Source organism: Salvelinus namaycush, chromosome 7 (assembly GCF_016432855.1).
Source record: "Salvelinus namaycush isolate Seneca chromosome 7, SaNama_1.0, whole genome shotgun sequence".
Lineage (NCBI taxonomy): Eukaryota > Metazoa > Chordata > Actinopteri > Salmoniformes > Salmonidae > Salvelinus > Salvelinus namaycush.
Genome location: NC_052313.1, coordinates 34,509,607 through 34,535,682, shown reverse-complemented (window position 1 = coordinate 34,535,682; position 26,076 = coordinate 34,509,607). Strand labels below are relative to the sequence as shown.

At 41.9% G+C, this 26,076-nt stretch overlaps 1 protein-coding gene across 1 annotated transcript in view; it reads left to right on the top strand.

The window, feature by feature from the left end:
• Positions 1 to 26,076, top strand: part of LOC120050703 (supervillin-like) — a 97,027-nt gene that overhangs the window by 31,391 nt on the left and 39,560 nt on the right. Inside the window, exons 16-20 of the mRNA XM_038997274.1 lie at positions 3,957 to 4,548; positions 9,319 to 9,544; positions 20,138 to 20,267; positions 22,039 to 22,045; positions 23,015 to 23,058. Coding sequence (XP_038853202.1) covers positions 3,957 to 4,548; positions 9,319 to 9,544; positions 20,138 to 20,267; positions 22,039 to 22,045; positions 23,015 to 23,058 — 999 coding nt within the window. The remainder of the gene's footprint in view (positions 1 to 3,956; positions 4,549 to 9,318; positions 9,545 to 20,137; positions 20,268 to 22,038; positions 22,046 to 23,014; positions 23,059 to 26,076) is intronic.

Genomic DNA, 26,076 nt, shown 5'->3' with positions numbered 1-26,076 from the left:
TCTGAGGCTGCTTCATTTGAAAGTGAAATGCAGTATCATCGCATGCCGTAGCAGCTTTTGAAGAAAGCACGATTTTAATTAGAGCACAAGACACAAGTGCTATCTCCCTGATTGGCCTGTGATGTTGATAAGAGAATTTAGTTCTCAAGGTATATCCTCTAACACCTCCCAAACCCGGATCCGGGAGCACCCCCATCAGTAGAAAAGCTACTAGCATAGCCTAGCATAGCGTCACAAGTAAATACTAGCATCTAAATATCATTAAATCACAAGTCCAAGACACCAGATGAAAGATACACTTCTTGTGAATCCAGCCATCATTTCTGATTTTTAAAATGTTTTACAGGGAAGACACTATGTAAATCTATTAGCTAACCACGTTAGCAAAATACACCATTTTTCTTTGTCCACCATTTTTTTACTCCATCAGTAGCTATCACAAATTCGACCAAATAAAGATATAAATAGCCACTAACCAAGAAACAACTTTATCAGATGACAGTCTGATAACATATTTATTGTATAGCATATGTTTTGTTAGAAAAATGTGCATATTTCAGGTATAAATCATAGTTTACCAACTCTCCCCAAAGCGACTAGAATAACTACAGAGAGCAACGTGTATTACCTAATTACTCATCATAAAACATTTCTTAAAAATACACAGCGTACAGCAATTGAAAGACACAGATATTGTGAATCCAGACAACAAGTGTTTTACAGCGAAAACGCAATATAGCGTTATATTAGCATACCACAATAGCATACATTGATTCAAGGCAAAAATAGCGATAACGTATAAACCACCAAAAGATATTAATTTTTTCACTAACCTTCTCAGAATTCTTCAGATGACAGTCCTATAACATCATATTACACAATGCATATAGAGTTTGTTCGAAAATGTGCATATTTAGCGGCACAAATCGTGGTTATACAATGTGATTAGTGGCCAAAAATTCAAGCAATCTGTCCGGCGCCGTCTTGAAGAGGCACCTAATCTAATCGAAAACTATTCATAAACTTGACTAAAAAAATACAAGTTGGACAGCAAATGAAAGATAAATTAGTTCTTAATGCAATCGCTGTGTTAGATTTTTAAAATTAACCTTACTGCGCAATACAGCGTGCGCCAAAGCGAGACCGCACCATAATTCATGGCGGAAATATTATTTGACATTTGTCAACATAAGTACGAATTAACAGCATAAAGACTGCTTACTATTAGCTGAGCTTCCATCAGAATCTTGGGCAAGGTGTCCTTTCTCCAGAACAATCGTCTTTGGGTTGAAAGATGTCCTCTTGTCCGGTCGAAATAGCAGCTAACGATAGCCACCAACTGGAGAGGTGTCCACCTCGTGAAAGCGCATGACAAAGAAATCCCAGAAAATCGCTATAAACTGCTATAAGTCGGTTTAAATTAACTACCTTATGATGTCTTTAACACCTATAACGAATAAAAACATGACCGGAGATATAGAACTACTAAAACGAAAGCGTTTGCAGGACGCCATTGTGATGTCTTCATGCGCCAGGCGCACTGTTGAAAAGGACGGTCCTTCCGTTCCACGGTCTTATATAAGGTCCGAGATTGCGCAATCGACTCCATTCAAATTCTCACCGCTTACTGACATCTAGAGGAAGGCGTATGCAGTGCATGTAGCCCCATAGCTTGCATGGGGACTTATAAACTGACCCTAGAACAGGGACCTCGATTTCTGAAATCTCACTCCCTGACAAGAAATGTGCTGCAGAATGAGTTCTGTTTCACTCAGAGAAATAATTCAAACGGTTTTAGAAACTAGATTTCTATCCAATAGTAATAATAATATGCATATTGTACGAGCAAGAATTGAGTACGAGGCAGTTTAATTTGGGAACTCATTTTTCCAAGATCGAAATAGCACCCCCCATAGGCTCAAGAAGTTAAAACCCAATTTAATTATTCTCCTCAGTCTGCAAACCAGAATTTGTAAGATCCTGGTCGAATGAAACAGACAGAGGCCCAGCTAAAATAGTCAAAAAAGGTTTATTCACGGGAACGTTCTAAGGTCAAGAATACAAAACAATACATTTTATACTGACTTCTCACGCCCACACATTCACACAACCATACGCACACACATACACACACACACACATACGCACACACATGTCCTGCTACCCAGCCGACAGAGATTAGTGACCTTGTCCTTGAGCCGTACTCCCCGTTCTCTCCCAAATCTCTAGTCAGGTCGGCACCAAGCTCAGACACTCTGTGTTTAAAATACCATAAAGACATATTGTCTTTACCCTAATTCTGACTAGGACTACATATTTATTGATTATGATTTTATACATTCCAATCAATTCCATACAATTATATGTTTCAGGGCGGAATATTCTAATCATTCAATTAACAGATCATTTTCACCTAACAGATGTCAATTAAGAGATTGTTGTGTGATGATGTGCGGACGAAGGCTGGGCATGGTTTCTCCCAAATGGCACTCTATTCCCAATATAGTGCACTACACTAGGAGGATGGTGGCACCTTAATTGGGGAGGACGGGCTGGTGGTAATGGCTGGAGCGGAATTAGTGGAATGGTATCACATTTATGGTTTACATGTATTTGATGCCATTCCATTTACTCCGTTCCGGACATCATTATGAGCCGTCCTCTCAGCAGCTTCCACTGTTGCACTACTTTTGGGCCCTGTCCAAAGTAGTGCACTAAATGGGGAATCGGGTGCCATTTGGGGTGCAGACGCTATTTCACTGAGGCATAAACAGACCCTCTGTGGGAGAGGAAAAGGGAAGAGAATAAAAAGCTGCTCCCTTGTTCATCTCTGAATGGAGGGATGGACTGAATGCAGTTTATCAGCCGATGTTGATCTCTCACCAGTCACTGTGAGAAACAAGCTTGTTGTGACTGAAAAAGAGGGACGAATGAAGGAACGGGCTTCTTGCGACTGTCGTTAGTGAGCCATACAGTATAGGGTTGACACGGACAGTAAAGTCTTAACATTATTCACTCCTAAATGGTATCGACGTTTGAGAGCAGCTTGTTCAGACAGCATTGAGGTCTGCCTACTTTCCTCTCATAAAGAGTACAACACTGTACATGTACAGTACATTGTTGTAATCTGAGCAGATTACCTCAGAGGAAGTACATGAGTTAGTTTTCTGTTATGTGTGATGTAAAAGTGATTTCTAGGTTTGTCCTTCGACTTAGACGATGAGGAATGTCCTTTGACTTGATTCTGTTTATACCACAACAGGATATGGAAATGATGTAACGACAAAGACGAGATGATTCATAAAAGTGAATGACTTTAGATGTTAGCGTTCTTGATAAACATCAGAGAAATTGTCGTTTTTTTCTCCGTTGAAAATTGACGTTTGAGGGTCAATCCTAAATGAATGGACGATTGTGTCGATGTCTACTGATTCAGTGTTATTATTAGAGCATGATTCTGTGAATAGAGCGGGAGGGAGAGTGTGTGTGTGGCTGAACTCATCCTTTGCTTCACAGACTGTTGCTGCAGCTGCGTCGCATTCATAAGTGCACATCGTAGCAAAACGTTTTGTAACCAAAAACATAAACGTCACTACCTTTGCTTTTGTTTGGTGCCCAGTGAATATGACCCTGGACTCATTGTGCTCTGTGGTTGTCAGAGGGTGGGTGGACATGATTGGTTGGGCATGGCTTTGTGACGTGGGCCGTGATTGGCTAGGCAAACTGCAGTCCTTTTGATCCTCACAGGAAGTGCAGTGGGTCAGCCTGTGATTAGTCAGCTTTATCTAGAGTTCCATTGTCTGTTGGTTAGCCTGCTGCCTCACTATTGCTGGGCAGACAGACTCATCTGCTGAGGGAGCTTCTTGTCCACTCTAGCTGACTTTGTTTTCTCTCTCCTCCTCTCTCATCCCGCTCTCTTCTCTCTCTCTCGCTCTCCCTCTTTTCCCTCGACCCAGATCCATAACGGGGCCAAGTTGGGCCAGCTATCCTCATCTGCCCTCAGACCTGGGGCCACGGTCTCCACAGACCACGCAGGGGACATCCACTTAGCCACTGGGGGCGGGGGTAGCCCAGCCAAGGCACCCAACCCTAGGTACTACGAAAGGTCCATCCCCCACCACCCTAGCCCTCCCACCCAGATCACAGAACCCTCCAATGCCGTCTGGAGGTCTGTGCCTGGCCCCCACCACCAAGCCTCTCTGGATCTCCAGGCGCACCAGGCTGACACAACCACCATCCTCCTCCAGGGAGAAGAGGGCGATCTGTGGGGAGGGAAGAGAGAGCTGCCCTCTCCGGAGGGAGGTGTCAGAAAGGCCCCCATGCCCCAGCCTCAGGCCTGGTATGGTGGGAGGGAGTGGGAGGAGGAGCAGCGTTTGGCCAGGATGGGTGATGGTGTGGAGCCCCAGCGTGTATTGAAGGGGTCAGAGAGTGGTGGTGGTGGTCTCCACCAGGACCACAGGCAGCACCAGGAGCAGAGGGGCTATCTGAGACAGTCATCATTAGACCTCCAGGACCCAGACAGACACAGGTCAAAGGTCATCAGCACTGGTAAGCAGAAGCTATTCTGAAAATATAGTTTACCAAGCTACCAATTACTTCACACTGGAATAAGTAAGCTACACTGAAGCTACCCTTAAGAAAAATATAGTGATCAATTATCATATCGAAATGTCATGGAGTACAAATTGCAAGAACAGATCACTCTGCAGTCAGATGTTAACAGAAAAAAAACAATGTTTCAAGTGAGAATTCTGGCAGGTCTGGTGCCGACAAAGAAAGGAAAGTCTTGCACACCCATATTATCGTTTGTGTGTGTAGTTCCAGTAGTTGGCTACATCGCTACATAGCAAAAAAGTAATTAACTACTGAAAACACTAACAAGATTTAAGTTCAACTACCAACAAAAATGTAGTTAAATGACATATAGTTCACTACTCCCCAGCAATGCTGGTAAGACAAGCTTCCAGGGGCTGTGGTCTGACAGGGGAAAGGGGGAGGAAAGGTTGTCTTTTCTGTTAGTCTTTCACTTTCTCTCTCTGCCTCTCTTTCGCTCATGCTTTAAAAAATCCACATCAAATTCTTAGAAAATCTCCCCTCTCTCTCTCACGCTTGCTCACACACACACACACACACATACAGTTGAAGTCGGAAGTTTACATACACCTTAGCCAAATACATTTCAACTCAGTTTTTCACAATTCCTGAAATTTAATCAGAGTCAAAATTCCCTGTCTTAGGTCAGTTAGGATCACCACTTTATTTTAAGAATGTGAAATGTCAGAATAATAGTAGAGAGAATGATATATTTCAGCTTTTATTGCTTTCATCACATTCCCAGTGGGTCAGAAGTTTACATACACTCAATTAGTATTTGGTAGCATTGCCTTTAAATTGTTTAACTTGGGTCAAATGGTTCGGGTAGCCTTCCACAAGCTTCCCACAATAAGTTGGGTGAATTTTGGCCAATTCCTCCTGACAGAGCTGGTGTAACGGAGTCAGATTTGTAGGTCTCCTTGCTCGCACACACTTTTTCAGTTCTGCCCACAAATGTTCTGTGGGATTGAGGTCAGGGCTTTGTGATGGCCACTCCAATACCTTGACTTTGTTGTCCTTAAGCCATTTTGCCACAACTTTGGAAGTATGCTTGGGGTCATTGTCAATTTGGAAGACACATTTGCGACCAAGCTTTAACTTCCTGACTGATGTCTTGAGATGTTGCTTCAATATATCCACATAATTCTCCTTCCTCACGATGCCATCTATTTTGTGAAGTGCACCAGCCCCTCCTGCAGCAAAGCACCCCCACAGCATGAGGCTGCCACCCCCGTGCTTCACGGTTGGGATGGGGTTCTTCGGCTTGCAAGCCTCCCCCTTTTTCCTCCAAACATAACGATGGTCATTATGGCCAAACAGTTCTATTTTTGTTTCATCAGACCACAGGACATTTGTCCAAAAAGTACGATCTTTGTCCCCATGTGCAGTTGCAAACCGTAGTCTGGCTTTTTTATGGTGGTTTTGGAGCAGTGGCTTCTTCCTTGCTGAGCGGCCTTACAGGTTATGTCGATGTAGGACTCGTTTTACTGTGGATATAGATACTTTTGTACCTGGTTTCCAGCATCTTCACAAAATGTCCTTTGCTGTTGTTCTGGGATTGATTTGCCGTTTTCGCACTAAAGTATGTTCATCTCTAGGAGACAGAATGCGTCTCCTTCCTGAGCGGTATGACGGCTGCGTGGTCCCATGGTGTTTATACTTGCGTACTATTGTTTGTACAGATGAACGTGGTACCGTCAGGTGTTTGGAAATTGTTCCCAAGGATGAACCAGACTAGTGGAGGTCTACTTTTTCTGAGGTCTTGGCTGATTTCTTTTGATTTTCCCATGATGTCAAGCGAAGAGGCACTGAGTTTGAAGGTAGGCCTTGAAATTCATCCCCAGGTACACCTCCAATTGACACAAATGATGTCAATTAGCCTATCAGAATCTTCTAAAGCCATGACATAATTTTCTGGGCTTTTCCAAGCTGTTTAAAGGCACAGTGTTTGTAAACTTCGGACCCAACTGGAATTGTGATACAGTGAATTATAAGTGAAATAATCTGTCTGTAAACAATTGTTGGAAGAATTACTTCGGTCATGCACAAAGTAGATGTCCTAACCGACTTGCCCAAACTATAGTTTGTTAACAAGACATTTGTGGAGTGGTTGAAAAATGAGTTTTAATGACTCCAACCTAAGTGTATGTAAACTTCCGACTTCAACTGTACATGCATACATACAGTGCCTTCAGAAAGTATTCACACTCTTTTACTTTTTCCATTTTGTTGTATTAAAATGTGGGATTAAATTATCAAAGTGGAAGAATAATTATAACATTTGTAAACAAATATATATTGATTAAAAAAGTATTCAACCCCCTGAGAATACATGTTTGAATCATCTTTGGCAGCGATTACAGCTGTGAGGCTTTCTGGATAAGTCTCTTTTAAGAGCTTTCCACACCTGGATTCTGCAAAATTTGCCCATTTTATTAATTTCAAAATTCTGCAAATCTGTCAAGTTGGTTGTTGATCATTGCTAGACAACCATTTTTAGGTCTTGCCATAGATTTTCAAGCAGATTTAAGTTAAAACTGTAACACGGCCACTCGGGAACATTCACTGTCTTTGTAAGCAACTCCTGTGTAGATTCTGCCTTTCTGTTTTAAGTTATTGTCCAGCTGAAAGCTGAATTCATCTCCCAGTGACTGGTGGAAAGCAGACTGAGCCATGTTTTCCTCTAAGATTTTGCCTGTGTTTACCTCCACTCTGTTTATTTTTTATCCGTAAAAACTCCCAGTCCTTAACTATTACAAGCATACCCATAACATGATACAGCCGACACTATTCTTGAAAATATTAAGAGTGGTACTCAGTAATGTGTTGTATGTTTGGGGCAAATCCAATAACACTTTGTATTCCGGACAAAAAGTGAATTCCTTTGCCACATTATTTTTGCAGTATTACTCGAGTGCCTTGTTGCAACAGGATGTATGTTTTGGAATATTGTTTATCTGTACAGGCTTCCTTCTTTTCACTCTGTCAATTAGGTTAGTATTGTGGAGTAACTACAATGTTGTTGATGCATCCTCATCTTTTCTCTTATCACAGCCATTAAAACTCTAACTGTTTTAAAGTCACCATTGGCCTCATGGTGAAATACCTGAGCGGTTTCCTTCCTCTCCGAGTTAGGAAGAGCGCCTGTATCTGTGTAGTGACTGGGTGTATTGATACACCATCCTAAGTGTAAATTCTAACTCCACCATGCTCAAAGGGATATTCTATGTCTGCTTTTTTTTCTTTTTACTTTAACCCATTTACCAGTAGGTGCCCTTTGCGAAAACCTCCCTGGTCTTTGTGGTTGAATCTGTGTTTGATTGAAGATTCAATCACTGCTCGATTTAGGGACCTTACAGATCATTTGTGTGGTACAGAGATGAGGTAGTCATAAAAAAAATCATGTTAAACACTATTATTGCACACAGAGTGAGTCCATTCAACTTATTTTGTGACTTGTTAAGCAAATGTTTACTCCTTAACATAGTTAGGCTTCCCAATAACACAGGGGTGAATACTTATTGACTCAATACATTTTACCTTCATTTGTAAAAAAAAATAATAAGAATTCCACTTTGACATTATGGGGTATTGTGTATAGGCCAGCTACAAAATATAAATGTAATCTGTTTTAAATTCAGACTGTAACACAACAAAACTTCAAAAGGTCAAAGAGTGTGAGGGAGGAAGGGTTGTTTCTGTCTCTGGACTTAAACCCCATTGAAAACCTATGGTTTGAATTGAAGAGGGCAATCCATAAGCACAAACGAAGGATATCAAGGATCTGGAAAGATTCTGTAGAGAGTAATGGTCTGACGTCTCTCCCAACGTGTTCTCCAATCTCATTATATTGTGAAAGAGACTCGGTGTCTTTATCCTTGTAACGGGAGGGTGATAGAGTATTGAAAACAGGGGTGTCAATCATTTTAACCCCAATGTTTTTTAGATTTGTTTTATTACTTAAACACAATCTATTTCTCTGAGCAATTGTGTTAGTATAATTTCCATTTTTTTCAGCATACAATTTACCTCAGTATTTGTGTTATTTATTTTATACAGTCTTTTTTGCTCCTCTTTATTAATGGTGCCAATAATTCTGATCATCGCTTGGCTGTGTGTTTGTGGGAGAGAGTTATGAAGTTATTTCCTATGCCGACCATCTGACAGATCACATTAGCTCAATCAAATTCATTTATTTCCCCCTTGGTACACCCACTATGGCTCCTGTTGTAAAGTAAATCCATGTAGACTACTCGCAAAAAAACATCAACATAGCCAATGCTACGACACGGCGTAAACTTAAGTGTTAAGCTGCAGATATACCAGAGATGCTGTATCTCTCATCAAAAACTTCCTGTGTTGTGTGTCTATGAATTATGTTCACACGCAGTGTCTGTGGTTTTCAAGCTTTCTCTTATTTGACAATTCACTGTGGGTGCAGACTCTAGCAAGCTCTCCCCTGTTTTGTCTTGTCACTCTGTATCAGCGTTTGGCTTTTCCCGCAGCCTGTTAGGGCACGGACCAGTCGAGAGCGAGAGACTCCTTTATGGTGTGGCTTCTGTAGAGGGAGGTTCGCTGTACACATCTAGAGGAGCAACAGGGCGGAGGGTTTTAACATTGAGAGTGTTACGCTTTTCTACAGCTGTTTTAGAGATTTTTGATAAGTGTGTTTGCAAAAATGTTGTGCTAGGGGAGCTCTCCTAACGCCTTCCTGTGTGTGTGCAGAGCTGCCAGACACTAGTGTGTCATCATCGAGAGCAGCAGAGCAGCTAAGGAGTGCATCTCTCTCTCCACACACACTGCTGCCTCAGGCTCGGGAGCTGGGCGGCGAGGACACACACACGGACGGCAGCAGTGGTCTGGGACACACACACAGCCTCGTCCATTCGGAGCAAGAGGACATAGAGCTCTCAGAAGCCATGTCGGCGAGACAGATGTCCATCAAAGACAGGTGAGTTCCTTTTCTTTTTCTCATCAAAGAAACCCTGGTTGATTAGGGAAAGCCTTTTGTTTCTAGACAGCTTGTTTTTGCTCACCATCCTCCGGTTTCCCATTTCACAGGTATTAAACTCTGCTTTAAAGTCACCATTGGCCTCATTGTGAAATCTCTGAGCGGTTTCCTTCCTCTCCGGCAACTGAGTTACGAAGGGCGCCTGTATCTTTGTAGTGACTGGGTGTATTGATACATGATCCTAAGTGTAATTAATCATTTTTGGCAAGGCAGTTTTGGTCATTCATTGTACAGTATGTGTGTGAGCATATGAAATTCTCTGAATCATTGTCTGATTGGGCTGTGTTTTTGAATGCAGTGTAGTCCTGTTTGTTTCAGTCTGTCAGACAGGACAGCAACAGACACATGCATTATTTGAATTGTTGTTGACTCATGTTGGATATTGACACTGACTCAGTCAGTATGTTTATGCTTGTGGACTTTTTGATCTGTATGAGGTCAAAATGATAAGATGTAGTGTTTCATTTTCTTGTTCTGATGTTAGTATGTTCGAGAGAGATGGGAGAGAGTTAGAGACTCACCTTGACTCTCATTGTGGAATGTAGGTTGCAAGAGAGATGGAAGGAAAGAGCGAGAGAGAAAGCGAGGTAGCACTGGGTGCGTTTTGACGTGAGTTAAAGGGATTTGTTTTGGGCGGTAGGTAGGTTGGTTGGTTAGAGCTGTGAGCACCCAAGGAGGAAGACAGCAGTGATGGTCGGCAGAAGAGCGAGAGGGAGAGAGAGCTGCTCCACTCTAACCCCATTCCTCATCTCTCTGATAAGGAGGAAATTATACTGAACAAAAATATAAACGCAACATGCAATAAATTCCTAGATTTTACTGAGTTGCAGTTCATATTAGGAAATCAGTCAACTGAAATAAATACATTAGGACCTAATCTACGGATTTCACATGAATTGGAAAACAGACCTAGATCTATTGGCCACAGATGTCTTTAAAACAAAAAGGTAGGAGCGTGCATCAGAAAGACAGTCAGTATCTGGAGTAACCAACATTTGCCTCATGCAGCGCGACACCTCTTTCGCACAGAGTTGATCAGGTTGTTGATTGTGGATTGTGGAATGTTGTCCCACTTCTCTTCAATGTCTGTGCAATGTTGCTGGATATTAGCGGGAACTGGAACATGCTGTCGTACACGGGTGGGAAATGGAACATGCTGTCGTACATGTCGATCCAGAGCATTCCAAACATGCTCAATGTGTGACATATCTGAGTATGCAGACCATGGAAGAACTGGGACACTTTATTATTATTGCTTTTTTGGGGGGCGGGGATAGATCCGCTTTAATATTGAAAATAGATTGTAATTGTCTGCATCATTTCCAATCCCCCATATATATATATATATATATACACTACCGTTCAAAGGTTTAGGGTCACTTAGAAATGTCCTTGTTTTTTTAAAGAAAAGCACATTTCTTGTCCATTTAAAATAACATCAAATTCATCAGAAATACAGTGTAGACATTGTTAATGTTGTTAGAAAACCCTTTTGCAATTATGTTAGCACAGCTGAAAACTGTTGTGTTGATTAAAAAAGCAATACAACTGGACTAATTTAGACTAGTTGAGTATCTGGAGCATCAGCATTTATGGGTTCGATTACAGGCTTGAAGTGGCCAGAAACAAATAACCTTCTTCGGAAACTCGTCAGTCTATTCTTGTTCTGAGAAATGAATGCTATTCCATAGAAAGCGGAGTGGGAGGCCCCAGTGCACAACTGAGCAAGAGGACAAGTACATTAGTGTCTAGTCTGAGAAACAGACGTCTCACAAGTCCTCAACTGGCAGCTTCATTAAATAGTACTCGCGAAACACCAGCCTCAACGTCAACAGTGAACAGGCGACTCCGGGATGCTAGCCTTCTAGGCAGAGTTGTAAAGAAAAAGCCATATCTCAGACTGGCCAATAACAATAAAAGATTAAGATGGGCAAAAGAACACAGACACTGGACAGAGGAACTCAGCCTAGAAGGCCAGCATCCGGAGTCGCCTCTTCATTGTTCACGTTGAGACTGGTGTTTTGCGGGTACTATTTAATGAAGCTGCCAGTTGAGGACTTGTGAGACGTCTGTTTCTCAAACTAGACACTGTAATGTACTTGTCCTCTTGCTCAGTTGTGCACCAGATTGTCCCACTCTTTCTACTCTGGTTAGGGCCAGTTTGCGCTGTTCTGTGAAGGAAGTTGTACACCGAGTTGAACGAGATCTTCAGTTTCTTGGCAATTTCTCGCATGGAATAGCCTTCATCAGAATAGACTGATGAGTTTCAGAAGCAAGTTCTTTGTTTCTGGACATTTTGAGCCTGTAATCGAACACATGCTGATGCTCCAGATACTCAACTAGTCTAAAGAAGGCCAGTTGTATTGCTTCTTTAATCAGCACCACAGTTTTCAGCTGTGCTAACATAATTGCAAAAGGGTTTTCTAATGATGAATTAGCCTTTTAAATTATAAACTTGAATTAGCTAACACAACGTTCCATTGGAACACAGGAGTGATGGTTGCTGATAATGGGCCTCTGTACGCCTATGTAGATATTCCATAAAAATATACAACATTAGCAATGTCTACACTGTATTTCTGATAAATTTGATGTTATTTTAATGGACAGAAAATTTGTTTTTCTTTAAAAAACAAGGACATTTCTAAGTGAACCCAAACTTTTGAACGGCAGTGTAATGTATATAAACTAAGAAAAAAAGCAACGTCCTCTCACTGTCAACTTAATTTTTTTTAAGCAAACTTAACATGTGTAAATATTTGTATGAACATATCAAGATTCAACAACTGAGACTTAAACTGAACAAGTTCCACAGACATGTGACTAACAGAAATTGAATAATGTGTCCCTGAACAAAGGGGGGGTCAAAATCAAAAGTAAGTCAATGCAGCTGGTGGCCACAAAAGATACTAAGTACTGCAGTTCTTGCTGTGAGATGTTACCCCACTCTTCCACCAAGGCACCTGCAAGTTCCCAGACATTTCTGGGGGGAATGGCCCTAGCCCTCACCCTCCGATCCAACAGGTCCCAGGGGTGCTCAATGGGATTGAGATCCGGGCTCTTCGCTAGCCATGGCAGAACACTGACATTCCTGTCTTGCAGGAAATCACGCACAGCACGAGCAGTTTGGCTGGTGGCAATGTCATGCTGGAGGGCCATGTCAGGATGAGCCTGCAGGAAGGGTACCACATGAGGGAGGAGGATGTATTCCCTGTAACGCACAGCATTGAGATTGCCTGCAATGACAACAAGCTCAGTCCGATGATGCTGTGACACACCGCTCCAGACCATGACGGACCCTTCACCTCCAAATCGATCCAGCTCCAGACTAAGGGCCTCGGTGTAACGCTCATTCCTTCGACGATTAACGCGAATCTGACATTCAGCCCAGATGAGACAAAACCGCGACTAGTCAGTGAAGATAACTTTTTGCCAGTCTTGTCTGGTCCAGCGACGGTGGGTTTGTACCCATAGGCGACGTTGTTGCCGGTGACGTCTGGTAAGGACCTGCCTTACAACAGGCCTACAAGCCCTCAGTCCAGCCTCTCTCAGCCTATTGCAGACAGTCTGAGCACTGATGGAGGGATTGTGCCTTCCTGGTGTTAATCGGGCAGTTGTTGTTGCCATCCTGTACCTGTCCCGCAGTTGTGATGTTTAGATCTACCGATCCTGTGCAGGTGTTGTTACACGTGGTCTGCCACTGCGAGGACGATCAGCTGATCGTCCTGTCTCCCTGTAGCACTGTCTTAGGCATCTCACAGTACGGACATTGCAATTTATTGCCCTGGCAACATCTGCAGTCCTCATGCCTCCTTGCAGCATGCCTAAGGCACGTTCACGCAGTTGAGGGACCCTGGGCATCTTTCTTTTGGTGTTTTTCAGAGTCAGTAGAATGCCTCTTTAGTGTCCTAAGTTTTCATAACTGTGACCTTAATCGCCTACCATCTGTAAGCTGTTAGTGTCTTAACGACCGTTCCACAGGTGCATGTTCATTAATTGTTTATGGTTCATTGAATAAGCATGGGAAACAGTGTTTAAACCCTTTACAATGAAGATCTGTGAAGTTATATGGATTTTTACAAATTATCTTTGAAAGACAGGGGCCTGAAAAAGGACGTTTGTTTTATATATTGTTACATTTCATATATTATTTTAAGTACAGTGCCTTCGGAAAGAATTCAGACCCCTTGACTTTTTCCACATTTTGTTAGGTTACAGCCTTATTCTAAAATGTATTAAATTATTGTTTTTCTCTCAGAAATCTAACACAATACCCCGTAATGACAAAGCAAAAATAGGTTTTTAGAAATGTTTGCGAATTTATAAACAAATAAAAAAATGTAAGATCACTTTTACATAAGTATTCAGACCCTTTACTCGGTACTTTGTTGAAGCACCTTTGGCAGAGATTACAGCATCAAGTCTTCTTGGGTATGACTCTACAAGCTTGGCACACCTGTATTTAGGGATTTCTTCCCATTCGTCTATGCAGATCATCTTAAGCTCTGTCAGGTTGGATGGGGAGCATTGCTGCACAGCTATTTCCAGGTCTCTCCAGAGATGTTCGATCGGGTTCAAGTCCATTTCCATAGAGGAACTTTGGAGTTCCTGACATTTTAATCAGAGTAAAAATTCCCTGTCTTAGGTCAGTTAGGATCAACACTTTATTTTAAGAATGTGAAATGTCAGAATAATAGTTGAGAGAATGATATATTTCAGCTTTTATTGCTTTCATCACATTCCCAGTTGGACAGAAGTGGGACAGAATACACTCAATTAGTATTTGGTAGCATTGCCTTTAAATTGTTTAACTTGGGTCAAATGGTTCGGGTAGCCTTCCACAAGCTTCCCACAATAAGTTGGGTGAATTTTGGCCAATTCTTCCAGTCAGAGCTGGTGTAACGGAGTCAGATTTGTAGGCCTCCTTGCTCGCACATGTTTTTTCAGTTCTGCCCACAAATGTTCTATAGGATTGAGGTCAGGGCTTTGAAATGGCCACTCCAATACCTTGACTTTGTTGTCCTTAAGCCATTTTGCCACAACTTTGGAAGTATGCTTGGGGTCATTTTCCATTTGCAAGACCCATTTGCGACCAAGCTTTAACTTCCTGACTGATGTCTTGAGATGTTGCTTCAATATATCCACATAATTGTCCCCCCTCATGATGGCAACTATTTTGTGAAGTGCACCAGGTCCTCCTGCAGCAAAGCACCCCCACAACATGATGCTGCCCATGCTTCACGGTTGGGATGGTGTTCTTCGGCTTGCAAGCCTCCCCGTTTTCCTCCAAACATAACGATGGTCTTTATGGCCAAACAGCTCTATTTTTGTTTCATCAGATCAGAGGACATTTCTGAGGTCTTGGCTGATTTCTTTTGATTTTCCCATGATGTCAAGCAGAGGCACTGAGTTTGAAGGTAGGCCTTGAAATTCATCCCCAGGTACACCTCCAATTGATTCAAATGATATCAATTAGCCTATCAGAAGCTTCTAAAGCCATGACATCATTTTCTGGAATTTTCCAAGCTGTTTAAATGCACAGTCAAATTAGTGTATGTAAACTTCTGACCAACTGGAATTGTGATACAGTGAATTATAAGTGAAATAATCTGCCTGTAAACAATTGTTGGAAGAATGACTTGTGTCATGCACAAAGTAGATGTCATAACCGACTTGCCAAAACTATAGTTTGTTAACAAGACATTTGTGGAGTGGTTGAAAAACGAGTTTTAATGACTCCAACCTAAATCTGTGTAAACTTCTGACTTCAACTGTAGCTAGTATCTATGAACTACTGTAACTAGCTGTCAATTGTAGTCCGTGTTGTTTTGTAATGTTCTGTAGCAAATGGGGAATGCAGAATATGTGGAGTTGTGATTTTTAAATCTAGTTCAAGGAATGGGAATGTTTCCGATCCATCAGTATTGCAGACCGGTGATGGTTTCGCACATCCAATCAATTACATAAGCATGTTCCTATCAGTTCTCCTTGTCAACAAGCTGGCCATTGATTGGCTTTTAAATTGATTGATGACATAATGGAACAACATTTGCTTCCAACGACTAGCAAAAGCTGTGTGTGTCTGTGTGTGTTTCTGACACTGAAGAGTGTAGATCCACCTCGTCCTTTCAAAACTCTGTGTGTGTGTGTGCGTGTGCAAAATTGAGTTTGTCCTCTTGAATCATCCATGAAGTGCATGATGCATCCATCATTGGACGCCCACTCATTTGGGACATAGGGGTGTTTTTGAGAGGAGCAGAGGGCACCACTGGCCCAGGCTTTATGAACACTATGTCCTGTCTCCTACTAGAGATGTGTCCCAAATGGCAACCCATCCCCTATATAGTGCACACATTTTGACCAGAGCCCTATGGGCCAGGCTTAATCTGTGTCCGTGAATCCGTCCCATTGTGACTTTGACTATGATCTGTATTTATGTGATTCTGCTTACAGTAGAATGTCTGCCTTCAAGTTAAAGTTTGGTCACATGTGTAACAGTACTCTGCTTGCGTTGTGTACAATCAATCATCGATACGAACTCCAACGTGTAGCACCAGTCATGGAGATTTATTCTGATAGGAACAGCACAAAATTGCACGTCATGCAATGCACAGCTCACCATCCAACTCTGCACTCACGCACGCTGGTTTGGTGCTTGTTCACTGGGCATGTAGTTACCAAAATAATACAATTACAATATACAATATAATATCTTTAACAATGTACCTGATAGGAACAGCACAAAATTGCACGTCATGCAATGCACGGCTCACCATCCAACTCTGCACTCACGCACTGTACAAAATATTCGAACCCCCCCACCAGACACAGTAAGTTGCTAGCTAGTACTGGCGGGAATTCTTTACAACAAAATGCACAACAAATATTCTCCAAAAAACACTGCATCTTATGTGTGATGTTCGAATAACATTTACAAACAAATTGATATAAATTGTACATTTAAATCATCACTTGAGAGTATAAAAATCACTTTTGACGTACAGTGCTTTGCAACCAACAACTTACCGCTGGTTTGGTTCTTGTTCACTGGGACGATTCTAACTGAAACATCCCCCCTCGTAAGCAAGCTACGCAAACCAGCCAATAAGATGCCATGTTGAGTAGGTGAAGGCAAGACAAAACTAAAACCAAAAACCCATTGGCTTAACACTAAAGTGGCAAGGGGAATCACCAATATAACCCTGTTACACATGCACAAATACAGTGAAATGCTTAACTTGTAACAGTGCAGTAATCAATATTAATACAGTATAATAAATAATTTACATAAATATATAATACAGAAAACATGAGAAATAAGACGGGAAGCTATATTCAGTATTTAGGCGGGCGATTAGGAGAAAGTGACTGGTAGCAGGATAAAAAAATAATAGTAAACAGTATGGCAACAGCATAAGTGGTGGGTTGGTGTGTGAGGGTGTTAGTGTGTGTGCAGAGTGCCAGTGTAGGCGTGATAGGCGGATATACATGTACACAGGGCTGAAAAGTGACCGGTATATAAAGAATTATAATATATACAGGGCCTTCAGAAAGAATACACACCACTTGTCTTTCTCCACATTTTGTTGTGTTACAGCCTGAATAACAAATGGTTTACATTGAGATTCTGTCACTGGCCTACACACAATACCCCATAATGTCAAAGTGGAATTATGCTTTTCGAAATTTTTACAATGTAATTAAAAATGAAAAGCTGAAATGTCTTGGCTCAATAAATATTCAACCCCTTTGTTTATGGCAAGGCTAAAAAAGTTCACGAGTAAAAAAAAATGTAATTAAAAAAGCATGTTGAAGTTATTAATTACACTTTGTATGGTGTATCAACACACCCAAAAGATACAGGCATCCTTCCTAAGTTGCTGGAGAGGAAGGAAACTGCTCAGGGATTTCACCATGAGGCCAATGGTGACTTTAAAACAGTTACAGAGTTTAATGGCTGTGATAGGAGAAAGCTGAGGATGGATCAACGACATTGTAGTTACTCCACAATACTTACCTAATTGACAGAGTGACAAGAAGGAAGCCTGAACAGCATAAAAATATTCCAAAACATGCATCCTGTTTGCAACAAGGCACTAAAGTAATGTGGCAAATCAATTAACTTTTTGTCCTGATTACAGAGTTTAATGTTTGGGGCAAATCCAATACAACCCATTACTGAGTACCACTCTCCATATTTTCATGCACAGTGGTGGCAGCATCATGCTATGGGTATGCTTGTAATCGTTAAGGGCTGGGGAGTTTTTCAGGATAAAAAATTTACGGAATGTAGCTAAGCACAGGCAAATTCCTAGAGGAAAACCTGGCTCAGTTTACTTTCCACCAGACACTGGGAGATGAATTCACCTTTCAGCTGGACAATAACCTAAAACAAAAGGCCGAATCTACACGAGTTGCTTACAAAGAAAACAGTGAATGTTCCTGAGTGGCCGAGTTACCGTTTTGACTTAAATCTACTTGAAAATCTGTGGCAAGACCTGAAAATGGTTGTCTAGCAATGATCAATTTGACAGTGCTTGAAGAATTAAAAAAATATCTGGAAAGCACTTGGAGACTTACCCAGAAATACTCACGGCTGTTATCGCTGCCAAAGGTGCTTCTAAAAAGTATTGATTCAGGGGTGTGAATACTTATGGATGTAAATGAGATATTTCTGTATTTCATATTCAACACGTTTTCACTTTATCATTATGGGGTACTGAGGTGTCGATGTATACATGTGAACAGGACTAATAGTGAGCAGTACCAGGATAAATAGATACTAATGATAATGGCAGTCAATGAACAAAATCGTAGTGGTAAAAATCAATAATAATTTTAGTAGCAGCGTAGGTGTGAGGGGGAACAGTAGGAGTTAGCCAGTTAGGGGATTGTATCTTTGCTTTTAATTGTCAGCACTCTGTAGTATATTTAAACTTTACAGTATGTGCCTATTTGTGGCTTGATTGAATTTGCTGAATACAGTATTTCTACCTACACTGCATGTATGTGGACACCTGCTCATCTCATTCCAAAATCATGGGCATTGATATGGAGTTGGTCCCCCCTTTGCTGCTATAACATCCTCCACTGGGAAGGCTTTCCACTAGATGTTAGAACATTGCTGCAGGGACTTGCTTCCGTTTAGGCAAGAGCATTCGTGAGGTCGGGCACTGATGTTGGGCGATTAGGTCAGGCTCCCAGGTGGCATTCCAATTCATCCCAAAGGTGGCATCCGCCAAACCCAGATTCAGCCGTCGGACTACCAAGATGGCAAAGTGTGATTTATCACTGTTTGAGTCCAATGGCGGCGAGCTTTACACAACTCCAGCTAACACTTGGCATTGCACATGGTGATCTTAGGCTTGTGCGCAGCTGTGGCCGTGGAAACCCATTTCATGAAGCTCCCGACGAACAGTTCCTGTGCTGATGTTGCTTCCAGAGGCAGTTTGGAACTCGGTAGAGTGTTGGAACCCATGACAGCACTCTGCAGTCCCATTCTGTGAGCTCGTGTGGCCTTCCACTTTTCCGCTTAGACGCTTCCACTTCACAATAACAGCACTTGAAGTTGACCAGGGCAGACATTTGACAAACTGACTTGTTGGATAGGTGGCATCCTATGACGGTGCCACATTGGAAGTCACTAAGCTCTTCAGTAAGGCCCATTCCACTGCCAATGTTTGTCTATGGAAATTACATGGCTGTGTGCTCGATGTTATACACCTGTCAGCAACGGGCGTGGCTGAAATAGCTGAATCCACTAATTTGAAGGTTTGTCTATATACTTTTGGCCATGTAGTGTATGAAGTCTATTTAATATCTCCATTGCCAATGGTACAATTTACTATTTTGATGATGAGTATAAGAACAAACTCCTACAGCTCTTCCTCTGGTAGAGATTTGAAATGAAGCTAAATCAAACATTGGCAGCAGACTCCCAACTCGGGTTTCATCACGACTGACCATCACCATCAGTGTGTAGCTATGGTCCAGATCCATGGCTAAGGCTGACAGTGTGCCCGTGGTCTGACCTGCTCTAGTCTGCTCTGTTTATTCTCAGCTCTGTTCTGTGCGCCTGTGTCCCAAATGGCACTCTATTCCATATATAGCGCTCTACTTTTGATTGTGTTACTGGTCAAAGTAGTTCACTATACAGGGAATGGGTTGCCATTTCACACTTTTGGAGGATACGCACTAAACCCAAACATGGAGTCGTTTTAAGCATCCAGACTATCCCGGCGCTCTGATTGGCTCCTTGTAGAATAGGAGCAAGATTCCAAATTCTAAATAATGGACGTCGCTTGTAGAGTCTAGGTTCTGACTTTATGACTGAGCTGAGACCATAGGGGGAATGCTTTATCATCCGTCTCTCCAGCTCTCTCACAGCTTGTTGTCATTGATCCAATTGACCTTTATTGGACAGGTGGCGCAAACAATCCACTGTGCGTGCTGTATTACGTGTGTCTTCGTGTTATACAACCATGGCCCCTTGGCAGAACCAAGACTGACATCTCTCTCCCCCCCCCCCCCCAGGCTGGCCCTGTTGAAGAAGAGTGGCGAGGAGGACTGGAGGAACAGGATTAATAGGAAGCAGGATGTGGTGAAGATGGCCGTGTCAGAGCGTCACGCTCAGCTATGGGAGGTGGAGCAGAGCTTCAAGAAGGTAACCTGACTCACTACTGTATATACTCTACGGTACGCTCCTCTATCAACAGAAAACTATACCCCTACTAAAGACTCTTCACAAGCACATGGTTAAAGTATTTTGGCTGACACTTTTATGCGATGAAAAAGTCAATCAGGCCGTTTTTAAGGCATATTTTGGGGGAAATCACAAACACCTTCATTTGCTTCCTACTTTTCTAATCAAGTAATCCCAAAAGGGGAAATTGTAAGAACACTTGTAAGAGCCTAAATTAATTCATGCTTTTGCCATGTGCTGATGTTGTCGCTTCATTCAGTTATCGCCTTTAGACACCTTTAACTTGTATCAATGAACCATGAATAAAGTCAAATTGTTGGTTTAATATGAACTCGTTGTAAATTCATATCAATACACAGTTGTGGATATCTCTAAACAGAGGGGTTGTGTATTGTCATCGATATTGTGTGTGTGTGTCTATGTCTTTTCCTTTTCATCTCAGTCATGTTAGAATCACTTATAAAGCATGCTTCTTATCATGCTTATAAGCTTATTGAGTGCAGTTTATTTGAGAGTAAACTGCACTTACTCTCAAATATGATAGTCATTGGTGGTTGTTTTGATTTTGGAAACGAGTAGTAGGCCTATATCAGTAGTACTGTATTTACACTGTTTTACCATACTCTGTAAACCTAAGTACGTTGTCTAAATGGCTCTCACCATGTGTGTATTCTGAAGACATTGTACAGTAATTTCCAAGTAAATGTAATACTAAGAAGACCAGATTAAGGTTGGCATCATTTCCTTAAATCCGGTATTCTGGTCAAGATAACTTCCTGAGCAGTATCAGGAATTGTATTAACTGATAAATGTGTGCACATTTATTTGGCAAACAAGAAGTGTAGGATATGAATCTAATGCATGTTTGTTGTCATTTCTGTATCTTGTCTTTAGCCTACAATAACCAATGCATGTTCTATGTAATTTCTCCTATTCTATCTATTTGTCTTCCTTCGATTTGCATGTATTTTTTTCATTCAAAATAAACCTTTATTTCAATCTCTGCATGCGCACTGTAGTTATGTTGCGTGAGGGTTTTTAATTTTATTTTTACACTTACCTCTCTGTTTAGAACTATTCACAACCTCGCCTATTCTCTGCCCTTCCACCGAAGCAGAAATACCATGTTTTGTTTTGGCTCACCAATCCTATTTTTTTCGTTGCTTTGTCAGTTTTTTTTTACAGTACGGGTGTAATTGACCTAACTGAATGAAAACATTCCTGTGTTCCACATGGTAACCTCTGCCGAGTCTCCAACAACTGGACGTTCCGGTTTCAGGGGAAATGAAAAGAGAGCCTGTGACTCGACTTCCGCTTTCGGCGACACTCCATTTTAACTCCTCCTCCACATTTACCGGATTGGTGGAACAGTGCAGAAGAGAACCTCCCCCGACAGTAAACATTTTTCTCGTCAAGACCAGTATATAGGGGAATTTGTTTTATGATAGATTACACATGCGATGACAGCTGCCATTTGTCAAGTTATGACAGCCTCTGAAGATTTTGCGATAAACTTGATTTTCTTTCCGCCTCATGAATCCAAAAGGAGGCTGTTGTCAGGCCTGAGTCGTCTGTATTCATCATGTGTCTTAGAGCTCTTTTAGAGTACTTTTTTCCTTTAAATCATAATGAATAAGATTACACAGGGGTGGGTCTGACCCTAGGTCGACGCTCCATCTCTGAGACGCTTTATGAATATGGGCCCTGATCTTTTAACTCTGTAGAGTAAGAGAAGAACGGTGAGGAAACTAAATGTATAAAGTTAGGATCAAAGCATAGAAGAAGAGCAGTGAATCAACTGAAATAAGCCAGTCTTAGGGGCTTCAAATGAGGTCGAGGATCGATGTTTTTGTTTTCAGTCTCTTTTTCAACCTCCCATTCAGCCTGGCCAGGAAGCTCAATCAAAACCATGTCCTTCTGATGTCAAAGGAGATATACTGTAGCCTACAGTACAGTAGCAATTAGAAATCAGGAAACCCCTTTATGAGATTATTTTCTAGGATGTCATTGTCCGTGCTAATTAAGAGCTTGAACTGCACTGAATCATTGCTTAAAATGTTAAAGGTACAGCTCACAGCAACTTCAGGGACTCAACCGAAAGTGAAGAAAAGTTGTGTGGTGATCCTAAAAATGTTGTTTAATTCAGGGGTTCCCAACCTAAGGGGCATCGCCCCCCATATGGTGTATGTGTATGCGTCTTGATTTGACAGATTGAGTGTGTGACTCTGTCACTATCAATTGATCTAATCACTTTCTCTAAAAGAGCATATTTAATTAAGTGTTCATATAAGTGATCATAAAACATTTGGTAGTGGAATAACATTCGGGGAAACCAGCTCTAGACTTTATTTTCTTTGTCTTCGTACCTAAAAGATGTAATTAAACTTGTTAAGCCACGTAAAATTGCAGGAAATGAGCTTCATTTTCCTAGGTCCCTTAAATTAAACAAAATAAAGCTGGTGTTTGTATTTAATATAGGGGGAGGGAAGGGGGCCATGGGGGGGAAAAAGGTTGGGAACCCCTTGGTTTAAATGACACCTGACACGAATATAGCTTGTATTTCAAAGTCAACATCTCAATAGTCAGTTAAAGTTTATGGTGTGCTGAGGTAGAGGTTGACGTTTTAGCTTAGCCTCAGCCAATCGGATGACAACTTAGTCTACAGACAACACTTGTCCTTTTTCTCCTGGTTGTGCTTCTTTAGGAAGAAGGGATGCTGATTAATGAGTTGGCTGTGTCTGATCAGCTCTGGGTAAGACCAGTGTGTTAGCGGGGAACCTAACACATACCCTGGTGTGTTGGTGGTATGGTGTTTTATACACAGTAGTATTGATGCTTGAGGGTATAAGGCACTATTGACAGGGGTGTGGTCTCTGTTTTACATAGGGTCGCAAAATTCCGGTAACTTTACCAGGTTTTCCAGAAATCCTGTTTGGAGGATTCCTGTATTTCCTGCTTATTCCCACCTGATTTTGGGAATCTTCCAACTTGGATTTCTTGAAAAACCTGGGAATTTGGGTGAAGTGTCCAGAAATGTGCGACCCTATCAATGTATTACAAAGGTAGTGCACTATGTAGAGAATAGGGTGCCATTTGGGTGGCAGCCTTGGTTTCAGGCGTAATTCTGAAACCAATTCACCAGCTCGTAGTCCCTGTCTATACAGCCATTTAAATCCAGACTCATAAACTGCATGACATTGTTTGTGTTGGATGAAGTTGTGCGGGCAGGCTATGACAACAATCCACATTTACAAACCTCTGTCAAAGTACAGTTGCATATGCAGCTCTATAAAATATTGGGTTGACGGTATCCCATCTAATGTTTATTCCCCTCTGTCATTGATTCTTTCCATTTGACCTTTCTGTCTGTCTTCCATGGCCCTCCCTCCATAGGAGCCCGTCTTTACCGCCACTTTCTCTCCTCCTGATCACCCTGACAATGATATTAGTCAGTGTCTTGATCATTACCGCCAGGTGAGATCATGCATCCAGTTTGACCTGCATACTATAGCCAGTCTGCATAGCCTACCTACCTGCTTTATGCAGTTAGTGTTATTGAGTAATAATGTGCTTAGTATCTACACCAAAGATCATGCATCTGTAGGCTTTGCATTGCAAGCGCATCTACTATATGGATGCATATTATTCACTATATCCATTACTGTATACTCTCTCAAAAAAAAGCCCAGCCCTGTTTTTTTGCTGTGAGCTTGTGTGTTAAATCCGCTACCCTGCAGTTCTATAAGGTCTCTATAGTTGTCCTTACTCCTAAAGTGTTATCCATATGTCTGCAGGCATTGTAATGATGTTGCTCGGCTGCTGCTCTCCCTGTCCTACCGCCACAGCACCATTCTGAGGCAACTTTTTTTCATGGCCTATTTAAAAACATGCCTACTCTTCCAAACGCCTAGTTCTGCCAATGAAGAGCATGGTTATTTATAAGCTACTATAGATTTGACGGTCAGTGCTTCTGGAGCTTTGGTTCTATGCAGCTGTAGCTTTGACGGTACATAGCTTTGTTGCGTGATAGCTGTGACGCTACATACAGTACCATTTTGGTCATTCCAGGGTTTTTCTTTATTTTTACTATTTTCTACATTGTGGAATAATAGTGAAGACATCAAAACTATGAAATAACACATTTGGAATCATGTAGTAACCAAAAAAATTGCAGATTTGTATAGGGTATATAACAAAGTATTGAGAAACTTTTGTTATTGACCAAATACTTATTTTCCACCATAATTTTCAAATAAATTCATTAAAAATCCTACAATGTGATTTTCTGGATTTTTTTTTCTCATTTTGCCTGCCATAGTTGAAGTGTACCTATGATGAAAATTACAGGCCTCTCTCATCTTTTTAAGTGGGAGAACTTGCACAATTGGTGGCTGACTAAATACTTTTTTGCCCCACTGTATATCCTACCAACGGAACATTAAAAACTGTAATATATTATGTTTCACCGAGTCGTGGCTGAATGACGACGTGAATAACACACAGCTTGGCGGGTTTTAAGCTTTTTCGGCTGGATAGGACAGCGGCCTCTGGTAAGACAAGGGGTGGCGGTCTATGTATATTTGTAAACAACAGCTGGTGCACGAAATCTAAGGAAGTCTCGAGGCTTTGCTCGCTTATATATATATATATATATATATATATATATATATATATATATATATATATATATATATATATATATATATATATATATATATATATATATATATACTGCTCAAAAAAATAAAGAACACTAAAATAACACATCCTAGATCTGAATGAATGAAATATTCTTATTAAATACTTTTTTCTTTACATAGTTGAATGTGCTGACAACAAAATCACACAAATTATCAATGGAAATCCTTAAAACAAGTCAAAATGAGGCTCAGTAGTGTGTGTGGCCTCCATGTGCCTGTATGACCTCCCTACAACGCCTGGGCATGCTCCTGATGAGGTGGTGGATGGTCTCCCGAGGGATCTCCTCCCAGACCTGGACTAAAGCATCCGCCAACTCCTGGACAGTCTGTGGTGCAACGTGGCGTTGGTGGATGGAGCGAGACATGATGTCCCAGATGTGCTCAATTGGATTCAGGTCTGGGGAACGGGCGGGCCAGTCCATAGCATCAATAACTTCCTCTTGCAGGAACTGCTGACACACTCCAGCCACATGAGGTCTAGCATTGTCTTGCATTAGGAGGAACCCAGGGCCAACCGCACCAGCATATGGTCTCACAAGGGGTCTGAGGATCTCATCTCGGTACCTAATGGCAGTCAGGCTACCTCTGGCGAGCCCATGGAGGGCTGTGCGGCCCCCCAAAGAAATGCCACCCCACACCATGACTGACCCACCGCCAAACCAGTCATGCTGGAGGATGTTGCAGGCAGTAGAACGTTCTCCACGGCATCTCCAGACTGTCACATGTGCACAGTGTGAACCTGCTTTCATCTGTGAAGAGCACAGGGCGCCAGTGGCGAATTTGCCAATCTTGGTGTTCTTTGGCAAATGCCAAACGTCCTGCACGGTGTTGGGCTGTAAGCACAACCCCCACCTGTGGACGTCGGGCCCTCATACCACCCTCATGGAGTCTGTTTCTGACCGTTTGAGCAGACACATGCACATTTGTGGCCTGCCTGAGGTAATTTTGCAGGGCTCTGGCAGTGCTCCTCCTTGCACAAAGGCGGAGGTAGCGGTCCTGCTGCTGGGTTGTTGCCCTCCTACGGCCTCCTCCACGTCTCCTGATGTACTGGCCTGTCTCCTGGTAGCGCC